Source organism: Orcinus orca, chromosome 4, assembly GCF_937001465.1.
Source record: "Orcinus orca chromosome 4, mOrcOrc1.1, whole genome shotgun sequence".
In the NCBI taxonomy this organism is placed as follows: domain Eukaryota; kingdom Metazoa; phylum Chordata; class Mammalia; order Artiodactyla; family Delphinidae; genus Orcinus; species Orcinus orca.
The window spans coordinates 134,164,753-134,188,405 of NC_064562.1; the positions used below are offsets into that span (position 1 = coordinate 134,164,753).

Here is a 23,653-nt window from a genome sequence, read left to right on the forward strand (position 1 = left end):
CAAAGACAGTTTCAGCTCTCCAGGTGCTAATACTTACTTTAGAAAGGAAAAACAAATATCGAGTTGGAGGTCAACGTACTTCCCTTTTGATGGGTTGCTTTATCAAAGATTAAAAAATGAACAAAGGACGTATTGTTTCAACAACTAAATCCCAATAATGGTGGTGTATTCATTCAGATTTCAGCAGTATACTTGTGTCCATGGTATCAAAGCCCCAGGAATACTTTTTCAGGAATCTCTTTTGTTGCAAGTTGTGCATCAGCAGCTACCATGGGTCAGCAAGAACCATACAAAGGAGGGTCTTGAATTATGTCTACAATGTCAGGCTTTTATCAGATTTACACATTGGTGATGATGAATTTCATATGTTAGGTGTAAAGAACAAACTTCTCCCTAAGTACAGACTCCAATACAAGCCCAGTGTGCCATATGAAGGCTAGATGAGACTAGAAAAGGCAGGACAGATTCATCATCACAGAATGAAAAGCACACAGCAATTTCAGAGGATAAAAATGTGAAATCTTACCGTAAGTCCTTTATTAGAAACACATCCAAAATGTACATATACTCTAAGAATAGTCTGTAGTAGAAGAATGGGGGGAAAAGGTATGCCAGTCAAAACATTATGTAAAAGATGTCACATGAAATTAACTTTAAGGAATAGAGCATTATTCGATGTTCTCCAAGAAGACAAAATTTTAAAATGAGGTGTCCACGACAAGCTGGAATTCTTTTCATTTCTATATTATTTTGCAGAGGCAAATGCGTGTTGTGTGTGTGTGCTTACTACGTAATTAATTCCTAGTAAGTCTACAGTGTTTCTTGTCAGAAACAGTGATATTCTATATAAACTCCTTTACGTTAATTTAGATCAAGTTTCAGTGGTCCCATGTCCCTTCTCAATTTTCAGCACAAGAATGGTCAATATTACCTAAAATCTTAGTTTCCTTTTGCTATGGAATATGCCAAGGTGGCATAAAAACTTACTCTAAGTGTCTAAATGTTTGCAGGGTTAGGAAGTTAATTAAATATACCAAGTATTTAGGAAGCCTATTTTGTAACAAATATAAACATTTTTATATATGCTGTTTTACAGTATTGTGTTAAGCATTTTTTTTTAAAAACGTAGAAAGTAAACTTTGACACTGGAACAGCAGCACCATTCTGGGATAAGATCCCCTTTGCATTCTGTACTAGTCCATGGGCCTAGGAAATCTAGAATATTCTCACATGGCCCAGACTGAAGGCTCCAAAGTTAGTTTTTTATTCTGTCATACAACAAATTAACAACCAGCAGTGATAACACAGTTTTGAGCCCAAGATAGTTAAGGCTATGAAAATTCCAAAGAACTAGTACCTCAGCTAGTTAAATGAATTCTGACAGATCAAAGTTAAATGAATGTATCATTTCTAAATCTGCTACTTGGAGAATCACCATGATGATGATGATTTTTTTTGTATCAGGGAAACCTCACAAGATTGAGACAACACCAAAATGATGAAACACCACTTTTAAAAAAAGGAACACCTAAAACATTAGCCATAACTTTAATCATCCTTAAATTATATTTGTGAATATCAGAAATAATATTATAAGTCAAGTTTCTTTTATTAGTAGTAATGTTGCTTTTCACACGGTGTTTACGTTTGACCAAGAATAAGATGAGAATTAAAGACAGTGGTCTCTCTTGTGGCCCTGAAATCAACTCGGCTTAACTGTAGAGATACTTTCCAGATCTAGAAACGCTTAGAAATAAACTATAAAACAGGAGGTCTGGGCGTAATGGAAATTATGTTTTCTTCCTCAGAAACAACTTTAAAATGTTCATTTGGATTTTACGACAGAACTCTGCTAGTTACAGTCCTGTAGTAAAAGACAATGCTAACACCAACTGTGGTAGTGATTATATAGCTTACAGACATAATAAAATAAAAGTGCTATTGAAGTTCTGCTATATTCACAAATACTGCATTTATATATGTACATGCAAATAAACCTCATCATTAATGATAAAATCTTAGGGTTTTAAATAGACACATTTCCTCCTACCTACCCATCTCCATATATTCACAACCCCAAGATGAGTTTTCACAAGCAACATTTAGATTTGTGAAGGAAAAAGTGAATATTTCCAGTACCTATCCTCTTTTCCTCCCTCCCTTTCAGCTTTGGGAGAGGCAGCAGCACATAAAATTGAATGCAAAACCTAAGGTTATAAGACCTTCTGTGATCCATATTCACACTTATCCAATGAGTTGGCTGCCAAATAGGTCAGAAGAGTTTTGAACAAAGTAATGTATTTGCATATAAGCATTTCATAAAAGTGGTCCTCTGCACACACACACACACACACACACACAACGGATATAGAAAATGTTTCTTAGAAGTAGCATTTTAACTATCCTGTGTAAACCCAAGAATGAATCACCAATGAATACATTTATGCTGCAACTGTTAATCATGATTAATCAACAAAGTGTTCGGTATAGCCAACAACTACCTCCCCCTACCAAAAAAAAAAAAAAAAAGGGAATGGAAAAAAATATAATAGAAGCCAGTGATTGTAAAGCAAAAAGAAATTCTAGATATACAAATATCTTGAATGTTAATATACAAAGATATAAAAGCATATCTGAACCTACCTGTATTATTGAATACCTTTCAAAATTATTTAGGCCTGACTTCAGGGTAAGAGTTTGGCCTTTTCCCAGGATAGTACAGGAGCCATAACCTTCTACAGCAGAAAAGAAGAGAAAGATACTTCCAAGTGAGTACCTGCACTCCAGCTTGCCTCTTAAGTCTTTCCCTCTATGATTGTCTTATTCATGCTCTTAATTTCTCAATTAAACCAAATCACTTCTTATCTTTTTGTTATTGCTAAGGGATTTAAAAGTTCCAGGATACAAATACTAATATATCTGAAATGCTTATAAATAATCAATCATCTTTTGGATAAAAGGTGACAGCACGCAAAGAGTCTTTTAAGGACCTGTTTTGGTTTCAGTGCTTTCAAAAGAAAGGATGATGTACCAGTAGGTCTCTCCACACCATTTTCTAAAGTTTCGCTTGACTACAAACCTTCAGCCTGATCAGGTCCAGCACCTCATCGTCATCAGCTCACTCCGCAGCATGGACATGACATGGTTTTGAGGGTAATTTCCTCAGCAGCCCTGTAAATTGTGAGTCACTGAGATTATACAAAATTGGTATTTGGCTTCCTTTCAAGTTTCACATTCATCACATAATCGGGCTATGAAGCATCCCATACAGAGAAGGCGGCATCCAAAGCAATGAGCAGATCGTGTTTAAATAATACACACTACTAAATTTTACAGCTGTCCTTTTATAGTCAAATGATATTAAGCACACTGTCATGTTAAATTGAAAACACTTTAGATCTAAAAATATACTACTGAAACAAATGACACAGTGAGAAGAAACAAGACCAAAATCTATTTGTATAAAATACAGTCTATAATTTCAGAACAGATGCTACATATAGCCATACTTATTAGATATCTTCTAAATTATCATCTGGGCATTTATATCTTTTAAAATTGTCTCTGGCGAGTCTCAAATTTAGTATTTTCACAGAGTTTAAAACATCTATAACGAATCTTTATGTTTCTTTTTAAAACTGCAACTGAGCATAAATATAATTCTAAAACAAGATTCCTGACTTCAAAGAACTGTCTTCAGGTAACCTTTCTCCAGAAATCAGTAAAACTAAAAATCTTCCTTAAAATTATACTTCCTCTCTCTTTTGAATGGTCTCCAAATAGGAAAGTTCATGAATTGGACTTCATTTTAATTTTTTTCTGGTTTTTGGATTCTTCTACACTGCTTTGACAACACTATTACATTTTATCTTCTCTTCTCCCAAAACAAGCTGTTCATTGTATGTTGCTCTCAAGTATTTAATTGAAATATAACCTAAAGGAAGAAATTATGCTTCTTGCTTCAATTCCCCTTAAGCATCAGTGATAATTTCAATCATAACAATTGCCAGGTTTATGTTTTTTATTCTGGATTCCTAATTATATAGGATTGAGAGTAATTCAGAAGTGTTTCAGAATCATCTACTGCCAAGATTCTGAAAAATGTCTTTTGTGAAACAGAATGTTAATGCTCTGAGGACTCTGTTATGTCTGCACTAATATGTTCTGTGCACTTTGATGAAATGAGAGGGTAAAGGTCCAGGTGTATCATGACTAATATTGTAATACACCTACTGTCCTGTTACCCTGTCAGTCAACAGATAATGAGAACCTATTTTGTTTCCATTTTTCGTTATATATATTTATATATTGTTAATTTCTAAAGCTCGCTAGTATAAATTCAGGAGGATCAGCCTGATAAATATTTAAGTGTTATGGTCATTTTTTGTGTTGATCTTATCTAGACCATGAATGTCAGCATATGACTGATGAGAGGAAATAATGTTTCCTGAGAATTGTCTAAAATGCGCAACATTTCAATCAATGTTTCAGTTCTTAAATACCTCTTTATTTTAAACTGATCTGTTATAAGGAGCTATTTATTAACTAAGATCAACTTTTGGCCTGTTTTAGCAAGTTTTAGCAAGTTTTATCCCGTTATCATGCTTGAGACTTTGCAAACTCTTGCCCCTTATCCTTTATCTGCAGTGAAATATCTTGGAAATCTTAATCTCTTTCTGGCTAAACTAGTAATAACCAGTTGCAATAACCAGCATCACAAATGCACACACACACACACACACACACAAGGATAACAATAAAATAAAAAATGCCTAATACGGAGCATGTTAATAAACTTCACTATAGAGAGATGGCCAAGCAGAGCCATGGCTCCTTTTTCCACTTTTATAAGACACAACACAAGTAGTATTTTGGGAGGCTACAAAGTTATTTTTTTCCATTTGTACCACTTCTTGACAGAAGTAGGATTTTTTTTTTTTTTTTTGCATATGTATCTACAGACTCTAAAGGTAGGCAAATAAGAACTATGAGACCAGTGAATTACTTTTCGCTACTTCTGCTATGCTAATCAGCTGAGAGAAATCTGGGTTTCGTATTAGGAGCCCTTCTGAATGGCTTAATTCCTTTACAGCTACCATTAGCTGTCAGCCTCTCCGTGGATATTGTCCATGTGCACTTTGAGGTAGTCATTCCTTGTAAACTTCTTATGGCAAAACTGGCATTCTGCCAGTGGACGATTAGGATTATGAGTCATCTTGTGTCGGATCAGCATTTTCTTCAGGCTAAAAGCCAAGTCACAAACCTAGAGAAGACCCAAAGATACCAATCACATTATATTGAAAAATCTGAAGATATACCAAGTTATCACTTACACAAAATACAATATGCAAATTCCTATTATCAAGTATATACTGACAGGCTTAAGAACAAAAGTGCTCTGGAAATAAATGGAACTTAACATCCAAGGTAAAAGGTAAAGAAAATTAATTATAGTTCCAAGAGTTGTTTGCATTTAATGTGTGTCCTCTGCATCCCAACCACTCTCCCTTCCCCCAGCTACTATATTTTTAAACATCTCTAAAGACACAACTCCCTGGAAACAGTATCTTTCTCCCCATAATTCAGTGTATTAACAATTTCACGTTAAACCTCTTAAAACAAAATGCCTTGATCTAGAGGGCATCTTTTTAGTATATGGCATAAATAGCACAAGACATGTCTCACCAGTGATCCCTTCAATCTGGACCCATGTGTGAAGTAAAAGGTTAACACTGCTTTAAGCATCCTAAGCAGAAGTTCGTTATCCACTATTCCAGTTCTTTATTTCCAATTAAAAATACTTCACATTTTCTTCATGTAAGCTCTGCGACATTGCCACCTGACTCAACAGACATTAAACAGCCCAATAATTTAAAATATTAAATTAACCCAGAAGATGTGAGGCATAGTTATTCAAAAGTAAAACTGAAATGGAATTCTTTTATAATACCAAATTTTCATTCAAAGTTTGCTGTTATTCACAAAAATTCCATTTACATGAAATTCTTCAAAAGCACATGCACGATAAAATAAAATACTTAAATAATGTGAAAATTCCCTGAAAAACATAGTGAATATAATGGGAGAGGTAAAGCCTTGTAAAAATACTGGAAAGAAAGCTGAAGTTCTGAATGAGGTGAAGCATGTGAAAATACAAAAGCAAATAAAAAATTCACTCTCTCTTTATGAGAGAAGCAGGATTTTACATGCTCAGCAACAAGAAACACAGAAGGGCAAGCCCCCAGTTTGGTGACGAGAGGGAGTAATCCAATAATAATGTATTTTGAATTACACATTAGTAGCATAGTGTGACATAAAATAAGTTTTAGAGTTTGCTATGGACTGAATGTTTGTGTCCTTTGCTATGGACTGAATGTTTGTGTCCCCTCAAAATTCATGAGTTAAAGCCCTAATCCTTAATGTGATGGTGTTTGAGGTGCAGCCACTGTGAGATAATTAGGGTTAGATGAGCTCATGAGGATGGAGTGATGGGATTAATGCCCTTATAAAAACGGGAAGAGACACAGATTCTCTCTCTCTCTCTCTCTCTGCATGCACACACCAAGGCAGGCCATGTGAGGCATAACCAGGAAGAAGGCCCTCACTAAAGACCCAACTACTCTGGCACCCTGACCTCAGATCCATGAAGGCAGAGAATCTTCATATATTTTATTCACTCACATATCCTAAGGGATAAGACAGTGCCTATAGAGTAGCACTAAATAAGTATTTGTTGAATTAACTAACCAAGTTTCAACCTGATTCTATCACTTCCTAAGGAAGTTTAAATGAACAAACTATGCCTTTTAACTTCAGTTCCCTCACCTATAAGATGATCACAATGATCATTATCTCACAGAATTAATACTAAGATTAAATGAGGTAATCTATGCAAATGGATGTTGTACTGAAGACACTCAATAAATGTTAGTGCCTAGTTTTTCTCTTTCATCTTCTCTGGCAAAAAGAATCATCAGCAGGTTGGAAAGAAGAGACTACAACAGCTACCACATGTGGGGTCCGAGAGAGAACACAGCTACTATAAAGAGTAGCAGCTCCCTGCAATATACAAATGATTTTAAAGCAAACAATAATTTTCCATGATAAACATAATGCTTCCAATCAATCTGAGGAAAGGACGTTCTTCTTATGAAATACCTTTGTAAACGTAAGTTTTACAATCACAATTTAAAACAGACTATATACCTTTAAAGTCACTGAAAAACAAAGCCAGGTAAGTTCATGTCATGCAGTAAAAATCGGGATAAAAAAGAAAGACCCAGGAACATGAAAGAGCATAAAATACAATGACAGACTATATAATACATGAGTTATGATAAGTGATATAAAATACTGAGTACCCTTAAAGGCTCTGAAATTAGGGTAAAATGGAAAATGCAAACACATGCTATTTTCAAGAAATGTACTTAAAACAACACACACACCCAAACATAATTTTACAAGGGGGATTGGAATGTGCCTAAGTGTAGAAAATGGTGCTGATGACAGTGCAACCGTACTGAGTAGCCCTTCCTCAAAAGCACCTTGGACGGACAGAGGTTATTAGTATTAGTATTTTCACAAGCCTTAAAAGAGCCAGGAGTACTACCAGTATGATAGCTCCTAGTCAAAGATGTATATATAAGATGTTCATCCCAGAATTATTTATAAAAGTGGAGTATTACAAATAACTTATTTGCCCAAAGCTAATGAGTATATTCATTTTGATATAACGAGAAGAAGAGATACTTCTCAGCTGTTAAAAAAAGATCATACTTCAAAAAATATGTAAAAAAAGGCAAGGGAAAATGTAAAGGGAAGAAAACAATAAAATTAATGCACAATTTACAATACTGAAATAAAGATGGTAACTGTATCTGTATAAATAAGTATTGGAAGAAAATATCAAGAGATTAATGTTAATATTAGTTGACATCAGTTGAGAAATTTGGAATCATTTCATTTCTGTCTTTATTCCCTTCTGTATTTCCTAATTTTTCTAGAACAAAAAAGGAAACAAACTTCCAAATGTTACTTTGGAATGCAAAATATACCGCTGGCTGAGTGAAGGTTCTACATCCTCATCTTCCATGCGTGCCTCAAGCCCACTGCCATCACACTGATACGTCAAGTGCTGTAACTCCCTAAACAGCTTTGATAGGTCACCAACCACCTCCACATGGCTAAATGGAATGGGGACTCCTGGATCCTCATTTTACATGAAGTTTCAGTATCATTTGACATACCTGGCCACTTCCCTCCTGCCTTTCATTTAGTTTCCATTAGGACCTGTTCTCCTTGTTTTCCTTCTATTTTTCTGGCCTTTCCCCCCCCCCCCATTTTCCTGTACAGGCTCCTCCTCCACCCTAACCTTGAAGTCTGGATCTCAGTACCTGTTCCTTAGCCCACTTCTTCATTCATTAGGTGTTTTCTCCCCTGGCGACCTTAATCATAGTCATGCTCTTTGTTACTGTTTATATGGAGATACTCGCCAATATCTTATCTCTGATCCAAGTCCTCTCTCCTGATCTGCACAGTGGAGGATCTAAATGCCTGCTGGATAGCTCACTGGTGCTGCAAACTCAGTAAGTCTAAAGTTGAACTGGAATTGAAAAAATACAACAAACTAGTGAATATGACGAAAGAGAAGCAGACTCACAGAGAACAAACTACTGGTTACCAGTGGGGAGAGGGAAGGAGAGAGGGGCAATATAGTGGTAAGGGATTAAGAGGTACAAATTATAGGGTATAAATTAAGCTACAGGGCTTCCCTGGTGGCGCAGTGGCTGAGAGTCCACCTGCCGATGCGGGGGACGCGGGTTTGTGCCCCGGTCCGGGAAGATCCCACATGTCGTGGAGCGGCTGGGCCCGTGAGCCATGGCCGCTGAGCCTGCGCGTCCGGAGCCTGTGCTCCGCAACGGGAGAGGCCACAACGGTGAGAGGCCCGCGTACCGCAAAAAAAAAAAAAAAAAAAGCTACAAAGATATTCTATACAACACAGGAAATATCGCAAATATTTTTATAATAACTACAAATGTAATATAAGCTTTAAAAATTGTGAATCACTGTATTGTACACCTGTAACTTATATAACATTGTATATCAACTATACTTCAATTAAAAAAAAGACTCTTTGTCTCCCAAATCTAATTCTCAAAACAAAAATGTGCCATCCATCTGACACTTGCTGGAAATCTGGCAGTCAGCCTTAATCCAATGTCTCCCTCATCCCCACCTCATTTAGTCAATTACCACTTCTTCCCTGTACACATTTCTAGAAGACATTTAATTGTCGCCATCTGTGCTGCCACAACCCGAGTGAAAACCATTACCTGCCTAGACCAGTGATTCTCCAGCAATAAGAAAACGTTTCCGCATGCACCTATTATCTGTATTTTTAAATAAAATATACCAAGTGTACTAAGGTATTTATAAATGATATTATTAGAGACAAACTTTTAAGAGAATTTGAAAAAAGATGAAATAAACGTTTTTGTATTAATAATTATGACTTCATATTTTCATTAGGCAACATCTAAGATATGATATTTAGGGTCATTTTTAAGAAAAATGTAGACAAAAACATATTTCAAATGTCTTCTGGATAATTTCAGTGTTTTGGTTTACTTTTTTCCAGATATGATGGTGTCATTTGTTTAATCTAAATTTGCTGCTGACTGGTAATATTAACTCTGTTGTTTTCTTTTTGTTGCCTTGTGCCTGTATTATTAATATTATTTTCAATCTGTAGTTTCTGTAGAGGACTCTTTTGTACAAGATTATTTTGTTTAAAAACAGATAACAGAATCCATATCTCCACTTAACTGGGAACACATAAATCGCAATCCTTGCAAGCACGGAAAACAAACAAGTGACAACCTGCATCACCATGGAATTGCCACTCTTGCCTCAGATCACATTTAGTACTGTACCTCACAAGAAACCAGCCGTTAACAAGGGCACCAAAGTAACAAAGGGCACCAAAGTCAAGCCCCGCTATTCAATGATAATAAAGTTTAATTTCTTGTTTTAAGTTCTTTGAAGTTCTTTGTTTTAAAATACACAATAAGCAGGGATCACAACTGTAATCTTTCCTTCCCGTTTCCCAATGGATGTCTCCTAGGCCTCCTGGGATATGCAGCTCCTCACTCTGGAAACCAAAGCCTAGATTATTGCAATAGCCAGTGTCAGTGGTTCTCAAAGAGGTGGTACAGTTTCCCCTCCCCTCAGGAAATGTTTGGAACTAGAGGAGGTGTGTAACTGTCCTGAAGAATGGGGGTTGCTCCATGCATTTTATATAGGAGAGGAGATGCAAATTCCCTGTAATGTATGGACAATTTTACACTGTCAAAAGGACCCAGGTGATAAATACTATCTGAATCTCTCTGCATCCATCCTTATCCCCTTCTGTCCATGCTCCACCCAGCAGGTGGAGGGATTTTTAAAACTATAAATGTCATTTTACTACATAAAACTGTTCCATGGGTCCTTACTGGATCCTTACTTACTTTAAGGGAAACTCCTAAACTCTAGCCCAACTAATCAGCTTTAGTGTAGGCTGTTGAAGACACCACAGCCTTCCTGCCTCAGTACTTTCTCACTTCTCTTTTTCTAGCTGCCTCCTATGCATTCCTCAGGGAGGCCTGTATGATCTTTCTGACAGAAGTCTTCTGTTAAATGCTCTCATAGTAGCCTTTACTTTTCCTTTATAACACTTACCTCGAGTGTAATTAATTATTTGTGTGCTTTTTAATGTCTCTCCTTACTAGTCCTAAGGAACAGGAAGGCAAGAGTAGTCATTCCATTAATATTTGTTGAACTGAAGAAAGAAAGAAAGGGAAAGGTAGATAGGTGATTGATAGATACCATCCCTGTGAGCAACATAAGCAACCCAAAGGCTGTGGAATAATTCTGGAGAAACCAAAGAAGGTGTCTTTAGAAATTATTTTCAAGTAAAAGAAACTCTAAATTGTTTTTATAAGTATAAATGAACATTTGTGATCGTACGTAAGACAGAATTAAAACTGATTCCCTATTTTCTATTTCCCTGGCTCCTTCTCTAAACCTCACGTCAAAAGAACAATAGATACCACTCTTCAATGGCTTCCTGTTGAAATCAGATTCAAAATAAATTCCTTAATGTGGCTGAAAGGCTACCAGTTTGCTCTCCAACTTCACCTTGCACCCCCCTCTTCCTCTCTCCCCAGGCTCCAGCTCCCCCTGCCTTTTTACTTCCCCTAACACTGCATGCTCTTTCCCACTCACAAGCCTTGATTTATTCTGTTCCCTGAGCCTAGAATGCTCTTTCCCCCATGGCTACTCTTCATCTTCTAGGTTACTCAGAGACACTTTCTCAGAGAATTCTTCCCTAACTACTCTTTCACAGCCCACCCCATTTTTTCCTTTCCCAACCTTTTTCATAAAATGCAATGAGACATCTATTCAGGTTTATTTGTTTAAGTCTGTACTCCACAAGAATGTGAGTTCTATGAGGGCAGGGGACATGGCGTCTTGTTCACTGTTTTATTACAGTTATTTATTTCTGGCACAGGGACTAGGTTTAAGGGCTGACATCAGATTTCACCGTGTGCCGGGAATGACCCTTGGCAATTTCTAACCATTAGCTGGTTCAAACTTCACAAACCACCCTTTTAGGTATCATCCCCATTTCACAGAAGGAAACTGACACACACACTTCTGTCTCAAGCAGGTTACCCAAGGTCACAGAATGAGGAAGTGGTTTCCAGCATTTAAACCCAGACAGTCTGGGTTCAGAGTCTATACCACCCCCCAAGGGCCAACTATTAAAAAAGTCTCTCACTTCAAACAGAGACATGTGAGCCCACTACACTTTCTTCCATTTGCCTGGCTGACACCATTTTTAAGGAATAAACATCTCTTTGAAAAAATAAAGGAGGTTCTCAGACAGTTCAGCTCACCAGTGTGTTGTGAGGGATACGAAGTTCAAGTCCATTTACATAGTCACCATGGGAAAATTACGGCAGCGGCAAGCTGGAGAAATGGAAAGGAAGTTGGGCAGGATGCCCAAGTCATTGATGACGGCTCAGAATTAAGGAGTTCGAGAAGCTCCAATAGGACACGGGATTGGAACAATCCAACAGACTGCTGAACGAGGGGCCAAGGCAGAGGATTAAATGTCAGCAGAGAGTAGCTGATGTCACGGTTGTGAAACTGACTACCTAGACATTAAAAGCTGTGTTCTCATGAACTTAAATGCAGTCATTAAGAGACTTCAAACTGATGCTCTGTATAAATCAGCCAAATGTAAGGTCTTTTATAGTCATTTTAAAAATAGGGAAGAGCAAGGAGTTCCAACAGTGCAACAGAGATGCTTCCTTTTCTTTCTTTCCACATGTGATTCTCATACAATCCTTCAGCCTACTCCAACTTAGTATTAATTCACATTCCCCAAAAATGGGAAAATATTTTATTCCTTCTCTAGGCTAGAGGTAAACTGATTTTGTCTTAAGATAAAGGGAAACAGCATGTTTAATAGAAAGTCCTTGGAGATAATGTTAGAATTGTATACAGACATCTTCAGTTAACAAATATTTATCGCATACAACGTGTCTACCACTTCAGTAAGGAGAACAGTGACAAAGAGCAGCTCTGCCCCGCCTCAGTGGAGTCCACAGCGTTAGGAGAAATACTTGCAATGCCATGAACATAATGCCAAGAGAGGCACACGGGAGGGTGCGATGACTCTTCCTGGATGCACAGGGGTTATCACGTCCTAAGTTGGGGAGTGACGTTCCAGGGAGAAGGAAGGAGATGTACAAAGGTACAGAGGAGTGAACAGCAAGGCTCAGGTGGGGAACGAAAACTGTTCACTAAGGCTGAAGATGAGACACTGTTAGGGGAACAACTTGAAAAGGAAGTTAGAAGGCTGGAACCAAATCCTAGAGACCCTGATAATCGTAAGAAACTGGAAGGATGTATATTCTGCAAGCGGTGGGACTTGAAGAAGAGACTGAAACTGAAGTATAATTTAGTTAGCAAGCTAGAGAGTACACAACTGGAATCAGGGAGGCCAAAACAATGTTCCACACCAAGCCAGAAATGATTTGGACATAAACTAAGACAGTGGTCATTGATGCATTTGTTCATTCCTTTAAAATATTCTTTGACTGCTTCTCATACGCCAAGCATTGTTCTAGGGCTGGGAATACAGCAATAAACAATAACGAAAAACTCTGTTGTCATGGAGCTTATAATAAATGATAAATAATTAAACAAACAAATACGTAATATTTCAGGTGGATGTAAGTACAGTGAAGGAGAAGGTGACTATGGGGTGAGGGTTAAGAAAGTAATGGAAGTAAGAGAGAAAGAAATTTGAGCAGAGAACTGACAGAAGCACAGGAACAGATCATAAAGATACCTGAGAAGGGCGTTCCAGGCTGGGGAAACGGCAAATACAAAGACCTATTCACAGGAGTGAGCTCAGTGCGTCTGAAAGAACAGCAAAGAAGCCATGTGGCTGGAGTGAGGCAGAGGGGGCGGTGAAGCCAGAGAGGCTGGGGCACAAGGGCGGGGGGTGCAGGTCACGTGGCCACTTCCAGACTCTGGTACAGCTCTGGTTTTCACTCTAAATGAGATGTACGGTCGTTGAGGGTTTGAGCCAATGAGAGTAATGTAACACGTATGTAATCTACACACACATACAGTAAAATCTGACTCGGGTTTTAGAAAGATCACTGTGGGTGGCCAGTTGAGGACAGACTGTAAAGAGCAAAGATGGAAGGAGGGAGATCAATTAAAAAGCGATTGTGTTGTTCCAGGAGACTAGGTTGTTAGTTGTGGAGGTGTAAGAAGTGTTCACATTCTCAACTTACATACAAAGCCAATCAGATTTGCTACTGCACTGGATGCAGGGGGTGACAGAAAGAAGTGAAGGTGGCAATGGAAACTTAGACAAGGTGATAGGTTTGAGAAATACAGACAAGCAAAGAGGGTCAGGAATTACTGGGGCTGAAAGGAAGCTGCATGGGTTTGATCCCTGGAATCCTGATTTGGCCAGTTATAAGCAGTGAATGATAGGCAAGTCATTCAACCCCAGGGAGCCTCAATTGCTTCCTATAAGTGGAAACAGCACCTACATATTTCTGGACTGTAGTGAAATCAGAGACTATATACAAACCATGGATCACTGTGTCTTTCTAACTACAGAAGCTCAACTAGATGATGCTATTGGTCACGGCTCAGGGAAAGAGAGGTGTCTGGCATGAGGCTCCGACCTTTGGCTTGGGCTATTTGGAGACAGTGGAGTTCTCAGAGAGATGGGTAGTTAAAGGAAACATGCTGAGAGCTTGAGAAGGCTGGGAGATCATGATTTCAGTCTGGAATACAGGGGAGATGTCTCACAGGCACCTCACAATATCTGTCCAGAGTTCAAAGAGAAATCTAGGCAGGGAAAGAAAGATTTGGAAGTCATCTACCATATGTGTAGTAGCTAAAGATATTCAAAGTTGAATAGGTATGGCATGCTGGGGGAGCTGCAGAGCATGGAACGACTGGGCCTAAGGTGTTAGAGTGGTGTTGATGAGTGAGGTGGCATTTGAGCGAAATTGTAAAGAACTGAAGTGGATACGTATCAGTTTCTTCTTTACAATTTTGCTCAGATGCCACTCAAATGTCATATATATATGGTAGACAGTGGGAACGGGAGCAGAAAAAGACTTTCTAGGCAGAGGGAACAGTGTATGCAAGGTACCTGGAACAAGAGACAGATATGAAACAGTATCACTGCTTCAGGAAACTCTAAGTGTTAGTGCAAAGAAACTGCAGAATACTGACAGATAAGATTATTAAGACATAAAATAGTAAAATTGAGAAAGACCATAATAATCTTTCAGTCAAGCAGGAAGGCAGATTTTACCTTATAGGTTGTGAGAAGCCGTCATAGAGAAGCACATGACTGAGTTTACATTAAAAATGTCACATTTTGATATTACTACCAAACCCAAAGAAATAAAAACGATTATAAGAGAATACTATGAACTGTATGCCAACAAATTAGATAACCTAGTTGTCATGGATAAATTCCTAGAAATCACAAATTACCAAAACAGACTCAAGAAGAAACAGAAAAATTCAGAAGACCTATAACAAGTACAGAAATTGAATCAAAAAACCTCCCAACAAAGAAAAGTCCAGAACTCAATGGTTTCATTGATGAATTCTAACAAACATTTAAAGAAGAATTAACACCAATCCTCTCAAACTCTTCCCAAAAATAGAAAAGGAGGGAACACTTCCTAATTCTGTGATGCCAGCACGGCCTTGATACCAAAGCCAGACAAAGATATTACAATGAAAGAAAACTACAGACTAATACCCCTATGAATATATAGGAAAAAATCTTCAAATGAACAAACAAAAAAAAAACAAGACAAAACAAAACAAAAAACTCTAACAGGGGGTTCCCTGGTGGCGCAGTGATCTAGAGTCCGCCTGCCGATGCAGGGGATACGGGTTCATGCCCCGGTCCGGGAAGATCCCACATGCCACGGAGCGGCTGGGCCCGTGAGCCATGGCCGCTGAGCTTGCGCATCCGGAGCCTGTTGCTCTGCAACGGGAGAGGCCACAACAGCGAGAGGCCTGCGTACCGCAAAAAAAAAAAAAAAAAAAAAAAAAACCTCTAACAAGCTGAATCCAAGATCATGTTAAGAGGATTATAAGCCATGAACAAGTGGCTGTATCCCAGGACTGTAACAGTAGTTCAACATAAAAAGAAATCAAACGATGTACCACACCACATTAACAGGACAAAAGGGAAAAAATGATAATTTCAAGTGATTCAGAAAAGCATTTGACAAGATTCAGAACCCTGTCTTGATAAAAATATTCAGAGAACTAGAAGAGAACCTCCTCAACACAATAAAGGACATTCATAAAAAACTCACACCTACCATCATATTCAATGGTGAAAGACTGAAAAAATGCAAAAGAATGGACCTCTAACTCACACCATATACAAAAATTCAACTCAAAAAGGATCAAAGGCCTAAATGTAAGAGCTAAAACTATAAAGCTCTTAGAAAAAAATATAAGGGTAAATCTTTATGACCTCGAATTTGGCAATAGATTCTTAGATATGACACCAAATGCATGAAGAGAAGGAGAAAATGGGTAAATTAAACTTCATCAAGACTGAAAAGTTTTGTGCATCAAAGGACATTATCAAGAAAGCAAAAAGAGAACATATAGAATGAAAGAAAATATTTGCAATCATATCTGATAAGGGTCTAGTATCCAGTATCTCACACTCAACAACAGAGACAATCAACACAATTTTAAAATGGGCAAAGGACTTGAATAGACATTTCTCCAAAGCTGATACACAAATGGCTGACAAACAAGTACATGGAGAGATGTTCAACATCACTAATCCTGTGGGAAATGTAAATCAAAATGACAATGATATACCACTTCATGTCCATTAAGATGACTATAATTTTAAAAAAACAGAAAATAATAAGTGTTTACAAGGATGAGGAGAAATTGGAATCCTTGTGCATTCCTGGTGGGAATATAAAATGGTACAGCTACTGTGAAAAGCAGTATGGCAGTTCCTCAAAAAGTCAAACATAGGGCTTCCCTGGTGGCACAGTGGTTGAGAGTCCACCTGTCAATGCAGAGGATACGGGTTCGTGCCCTGGTCCGGGAAGATCCCACATTCCGCAGAGCGGCTAGGCCCGTGAGCCATGGCCGCTGAGCCTGCGCGTCTGGGAGCCTGTGCTCCGCCACAGGAGAGGCCACAACAGTGAGAGGCCCGCATACCGCAAAAAAAAAGAAAAAAAAAAAGTTAAACATAGAATCACTATATGGGCACAGCAATTCCACTCCTAGGTATATACCCAAAAGAACTGAAAACTGGTACTTAAAACTTGTATACACACGTTTGTCTCAGCACTGTTCACAACAGCCACGAGGTAGAAACAACCCAAATGTTCATCAGCTGATGAACAGATAAACTGTGTTGTATACATAAAATGGAGTATCATTCAGCCATGAAAAGTAATGGTGCACTGATACAAGCTGCAATGTAGATTATCCTTGAAAACGCTGTGCTAAGTGAAAGAAGCCAGTCACAAAAGGTCACATATTGTATGATTCATTTATATTAAATATCCAGAGTAGGTAAACCTACAGAAATGAAAGCAGGCTGGTGCCCGCCAGGGTCTGGGGAGAGCGAGGGGTAACTGTTTAACGGGTATGGACTTTATTTGGGGGTGACAAAAATGTTCTGGAATCAGAGGTGATGGCTGCACATCACCGTCAATGTACTAAAGGCCACTGAATTGTTCACTTGAAAATGGTTAATTTTATGTTGTGTGAATTTCATTTCGATTTTTAAAAAATCACCTTGGTGGGGGATTATTACCTCTATAGGAGGTAATAAGAAACGTAATAAGATAGGATGTGATAAGAAATAGTAAGGTGAGGGTCCAGGCTACGCATTGCTAGTGGGAATGGAAACTGAGAGTAAGTAATGGATCTGAGAACCATTTAGGAAGGAGATAGACTGGAAGTGGGGTGAGAAAGGAGGACTTCTATCTGGATAGGTTAAGAGAATAAGATTTTGGAACAGACAGCCAGTTCCCTGACCAGGCTGCATTTCAGGGAAGTTTTGGAGGCATTAAACTTGGATCTCTCCTCAACAGACCAGTCCGGACTGCAGAAAAGGCTCAGAGAGATTTGAACATCTGACAGAAGTAAATGGGATAGAAGTAGATAGAAAAAATCATGCTTGTAACATAATTTTTAAAAAATAACATCATGGTCCAGTCTGTGTAAGGAAGCAGTCCACAAAAATATTCAGCATAAATAAAAGTCAGGTAGAGCGTGATAGAAGGAAGATGTCCATACACAGTTAATATTTAATTTCTATTTTCCATCACTTATTTGTGTAGTTGTGCAATTAAATAATCCAAAAAAAGTTTTGCTTTTATGAAAATGCTTCCAATAAAAGCACCAATGGATTGAACGTTCAATCCATTAAATTATGAAACTGGCTGTACCTCCAGTCCAGGATAGAGCTCTCCATGTGTACATTTCTTTCTCTACAAGTAGTTCTCTCCTTAAAGAAGTTCACTGTTGATAAAGGTATTTTTATGAGTAGGTCCACTGGGAGTACGTTGTTGCCTTAACCTTACCACCAAAGTTTCATGGAAAGACAAGGAAAACATCTTATGTTTGTGAGTTTCCTTTCATATGGACTGCTTACTCCATCCTTTATCCTTTGGGATATGCCAAGGGGACTGAGTACTCAAGTTTCCCTCAACATTTAAAGAGAACTATGTACTGTGCAATTTCACAGATTACAACTTTAATGTTTCTTCTTACATTGAGCTACATTAATACTTTTTTTTTTTTTTGCTATTTTTGTGTTAGAAATAAGAACAAGAAGTAAGTGCTTTCCCTAACACCTGTGTCGATTTTCTGTCAACTGTCAATCTTACACAGAATGGTGATGCTGTTCATCGATGAACCATTTTTCTCTAGATTAATCAATGATCCAATTAATTTTACTGACAATGGTAGTATTTCTGTCCTTTCATTAATAATGTGAACTATGTCGATAATTTCATTTCACTTCAAATGTCATAAGCAGAAAATCTAAACAATTGGCAGTGGCGTTTTTTAAACAAAGGAGTTTATGCATGTTTTAGAAATTGTTTGGCTTTAACAAAATAAATAATATCTATAACCAGTTAAATTTCTGGTTTAACTATCATTAACCTGTCAAAGACTTGGACAGACACATGAAAGCTGTCTTGAATCATCATGTATTTATACCTTGGAAGAACAACTCAATTGCATTAAAACAGGGTACAGGCATGTCTTAAAGAAAATCAGAGTTCATTTGCTGCCAGTAAACTAGGATAAAAAACATTGCTACAACGTGGTTACATGGATTATGCAATCAAAAGGTATAAAGAGCACAAGACATTAATAGACACAGATCAGCACTGTAAAGCGCGCGCACACACACACACACACACACACACACACACTCTCTCTCTCTCTCTCTCTCTCTCTCTCTCTCTCTCTCTCTCTCTCATACATGCACAAATAGATGCATGGATACACCCACACACACATACATATCTCCTGTTACCGGAGGTTACTGGAGGACACTAGGGAAAGAAAAGGGAAGCCAAACTCACATCACACTGAAAAGGCTTTTCTCCGGTGTGCGTCCTCTTGTGCTCATCCAGGCCTCGCTTCTGGCTGAAGGCCTTGCTGCAGTCTGAGCACTTGTATGGTTTCTCCTGCAGTCAGTGAAAAGAGACCATGAATTTGAGTGAATGCAGAGCCCTCCTTTTGAAGGTGTACGTGGGAGGGTGTTTTATCTAGTTCTGCAAGGTGCTGGCAGCACATTCATAGTGGTGTCATGAATTATTTTAAATTTTCAGGGGAAAACAGGAGTACTCAAAATCTCTTGGGCAGTCTTAAAACTACCAGGTGGTTCACAGTTCCAACACTAGATCGCACAACATTTCTTTCGATGCAGTCCTATCTGTGCAAAGGAAGATTCTGCATGATTGCTGTGATCTAACTACTTACTGAACTGAACTTACGTTTTCTTTTGGTTTCGGAGTGCATGCCACAAAGGTTTCGTGGAGCAAGACAGTTTGGGACCCCTGGTTTACATGGTGCAAACTGTTCACTGTCTCAAAGGGATTCCTGGGAATGAAAGCTCAGAACCAAATGCTCAACAGATTTTGGGGGTAAATTTAAGAAGTTAGAGCTCAACTGTGCTTTAAGTATTTTCATTTCCTTTTTTTTTTTAACATCTTTATTGGAGTGTAATTGCTTTACAATGGTGTGTTAGTTTCTGCTTTATAACAAAGTGAATCAGCTATACATATACATATATCCCCATATCTCCTCCCTCTTGCATCTCCCTCCCTCCCACCCTCCCTATCCCACCCCTCTAGGTGGTCACAAAGCACTGAGGTGGTCTCCCTGTGCCTTGTGGCTGCTTCCCACTAGCTATCTATTTTACATTTGGTAGTGTATATATGTCCATGCCACTCTCTCACTTCGTCCCAGCTTCCCCTTCCCCCTCCCCGTGTCCTCAAGTCCATTCTCTACCTCTGCGTCTTTATTCCTGTCCTGCCCCTAGGTTCTTCAGAAACTTTTTTTTTTTTAGATTCCATATATATGTGTTAGCATTTCTATCGTCCAATCTTTTTTCCTAGGTAGGAGATGTTCTTTTATAAAATCGAAATTACTTTTTAAAATGAGGCATTTTTTTACAGCTGGTCATAGACTCTTAAGGAAAAGAAATATATCCATAGACAAAGGAAAAAATTATCCACATTCCTTAGCCATCTTTGATACCAGGAACTTACATCACCATCTTTTTAGCTTGGAATAAATTGCAAAATAAATTAATTAACATTGTTTCATCAAAACAGCAGGCCACTAATTACTAAATAGTGCACTGATAAACAGATTTGTTTAAAGTAAAATTGCAGTGTTTTTTCAAATATAGCTTCAAAAATACTGTTACAGACACTTTTTGAATTGAGGTAGTGTGTATATATGTTTTCTATTTCATGTTAATGTAGACAAGTTCTATCTATATTTTCTCCTTGGTATTTAAAAGACATTATGAAAATTTTCAGGCCTACAAAACGGTATGTAAACAATCGCACACACACATGTGTACCCATCGGCCAGCTTAAGACATGGAACATTCTTGTGAACGTGAGCGCCGGTTCATTCATTCTTAGTGAGTATAGTATTACATTCAATGGCTACATTCTCCAGTGATGGATAGTTACGTTTTTCCCAAGTTTTCACTCTTACAAATAATGTTGTTCTGAATATTCTTGTAAATGTATACTTGAACACAGATGAGCATAATTCCCTACGGCATGTATATCTAGAAGTGGAACTGCACCTTCAACTTTTCTAGGAATGGCCAAGTAGCTCTACAAAGTGAATAAACCATTTTACACTCCAATATCCAGTATATCCTTATAATTTTATCACTGTAGTTTACAAATTTTGAAACTCTCATTAGGTACACGGTGAGTATATGTAAGTTTAAAACTATTCTACTCCTGGAAAATAGGACTTTTTATCATTTTGAAATGACCTTCTTCTTCTGTAATCATCCTTTTTACCTTAAAATTAATTTGGTATTAATATAGCTATAAAAGCTTTTTAAAATTAGTATCTGCTGGAGTTTGGGAGACTTGTTGAGATGTTGGTCAAAGGGTACAAATTTGCAGTTAGAAGATGAGTGAGTTCTGGAGATCTAATGCACAGCATTGTGAATATAGTCAACTGCACTGTAGTATGCAGTTGCTAAAAGTTGCTAAAAGCCTAGATCCTAAATGTTCTCACTGCAAAAAAAGAAATGATAATTACATGACATGATGAAGGTGTTAGCTAACACTATGATGTAATCATACTATAATATACAAATGTATCAAATCAACAGGTTGCATGCCTTAAACTTATACAGTGTTATATGTCAACTATATGTCAGTTTAAAAAAAGAGGCAAAAAATAAAATTAGGATTTGCATGTTATATTCATCTTTTTACTTTCAAACAGTCTATATATCCTTAGGTATGATAAGCGTCTGTTGTAAACAGCATATGACTCAATTTTTTTAACCCAAACCAATGGCACTTTTCTTAAGATAGTGAACTTTGCTTTTTAATATTTATTATCATTTAAAAATTATATTGTTATAATAGAATTTAATTGCCATTATAATAAATAAAATACAATAGTATCATATTTATCATTATTAATAATATATTTAAATATATTTCTAACATTTAATTTTGTGTACATAAATTTCTAACATTTTATTTTGTGTACTGCTTTTATCTTGCTTGTTTTCTAAGGTTTTTCCCCCTATATTTTCTTTCATGTTTTGGATTTCCTTTCCCCCCCTGCATTATTATAGAACTTACAAACTCTATTTCTATCCTTTTACTGGTTATCCTTAAAATTTCTTTTACCATGTGCATTTAACACAATTAAAGTTATTTATTTTACCTCGTATTAATTAACATGCCCTGTAGAATGCTCTGTCTTACATGTTATATGTAGCAGTATTTCATTTGTATCTTGATTTTTAATGCCCGGTATGGAATCATTATTATTTTATACAATCAGTGTGGTTTAGCCCGACACACTTTAACAATTTCTTTACTTTTCATGCTTTCTGACATATTTGAATTTCCAAGGATCTGTTGATAGTAAATTCTGATTTTGATTGAAAGTGGCTTTGCTTCTCATTTGTCATTGAATGAAAGCCTACAACCCCAATTAGATCTTTCTATTTTTCATGTCTCTTAACCTGCCTTTGCCATTTCCATCTCTTTGTATTGCACTCTATGTAATTTCTTTAGGATCAGTTGATCAATTCAATTCAGGTATGAATAACTTGCTACCTAATAGGATCACTTTGAGTTTTTAATTTCCTATACTGTAGTTTTAATTTCTAGAACTTTTTATTTGGTTCAATTATGCTTAAATTTTTGATACAATCTTACTTTCTATTCATGCTGCTTATGCCTATTTAAAAATATTCTAGGCATTTATACAACTTTCTTCATCTGATAAATCATTATCTTATGTGCTCTGTGGAAGTCTAGTTCTGCTATTTGTGGTTTCTCCTGTCTCGTGCTCATGGCTCTTGTTTCCTTGGGTGTTTCTGGAATTTGAAATCATGAACTCATGTTTGGTGGTCTTTATCTGTTAAACTCCTGTGACCCCCAGGTTGAGGGTAAGTCCCTCCAGACAGCATTTGTGTTTGCTTCTGCCAGGCACTCCAGGATGCTATCAATCAGAGACCATTTTAGGTTTACTTCTTGCCCGAGGGTTTTCTGGTCAGGCAAGCATTTTAAGGCTGAACTCCAAACACACTTGAGGGAAGGACTGTGGTTACAAACTCTAAGGAGAACTCTTTCTCTAGCCAGCAATTACTTCAAGACAGTTAAACATCCCGAGCATTTCTGTTTGCCAAAAGTAGATTATTTCTAGCCTCTGATTTCATTTTGAGCATAGTCTTTCTGGGGTCCCAGAATTATGGGGGGATGTGGTTCCATCTTGCCCTTTAACCTGAACCCAGAGCTTGTCCCTTTTCCATCACCATTAAAAACCAAGTCTTGAGTTTACCGAAACTGTAAACACCCTGCAAGGTGCTGCATCCTCAACTTGACCTCACCACTCTGGAGTTGGGTTTCAGTTTTGTTTGTTGGGTCCTGGAGATCACTTTTACTTTTTTTTTTTTTTACACAATCAGATATTTGCTGTTTGCTTTATTTTATCCAGCATTTGATAGCATTGTACAGGGTATCTTTTCCAGGAAATGGAGTCTACCATATTGCCAGAAATGGAAGTAACCATATGTATAATTTTCAGGACATGAAAAATGTATTTTAATTTGACTGTTCACAATCAACAGGAAAAAAGTAACTGCGTTTTACTGGCAGTCTACGAAATACGATGTTTATGGCCTTTCCCTCTAGTCTGAATAAACACAACCTCTTTTCACATGTTGCATTATTCTTAGCCTCTATTATTTCTTCAAATACTGCCTAGTTAAAAAAAAAATCTTTAAAAGGAAAATGTAGTTCTAAGTATTTAGATC

The 23,653-nt window shown here is 37.5% G+C and overlaps 1 protein-coding gene and 1 long non-coding RNA gene across 3 annotated transcripts in view; one reads left to right on the plus strand and one right to left on the minus strand.

The window, feature by feature from the left end:
* The window catches only part of LOC125964330 (uncharacterized), a 28,336-nt gene extending 19,397 nt beyond the window's left edge, over window positions 1-8,939 (plus strand). Inside the window, exon 5 of the long non-coding RNA XR_007477268.1 lies at window positions 8,004-8,939. This is a non-coding gene — a long non-coding RNA (uncharacterized LOC125964330). The remainder of the gene's footprint in view (window positions 1-8,003) is intronic.
* The window catches only part of PRDM5 (PR/SET domain 5), a 206,545-nt gene continuing 187,656 nt past the window's right edge, over window positions 4,765-23,653 (minus strand). For both annotated transcript variants that reach the window (XM_004265091.3, XM_004265090.4), the window contains 2 exons: window positions 19,194-19,298; window positions 4,765-5,263 (listed from right to left, as the gene is read on the minus strand). In XM_004265091.3, coding sequence (XP_004265139.1) covers window positions 5,099-5,263; window positions 19,194-19,298 — 270 coding nt within the window. In that variant the 3' untranslated portion in view covers window positions 4,765-5,098. The remainder of the gene's footprint in view (window positions 5,264-19,193; window positions 19,299-23,653) is intronic.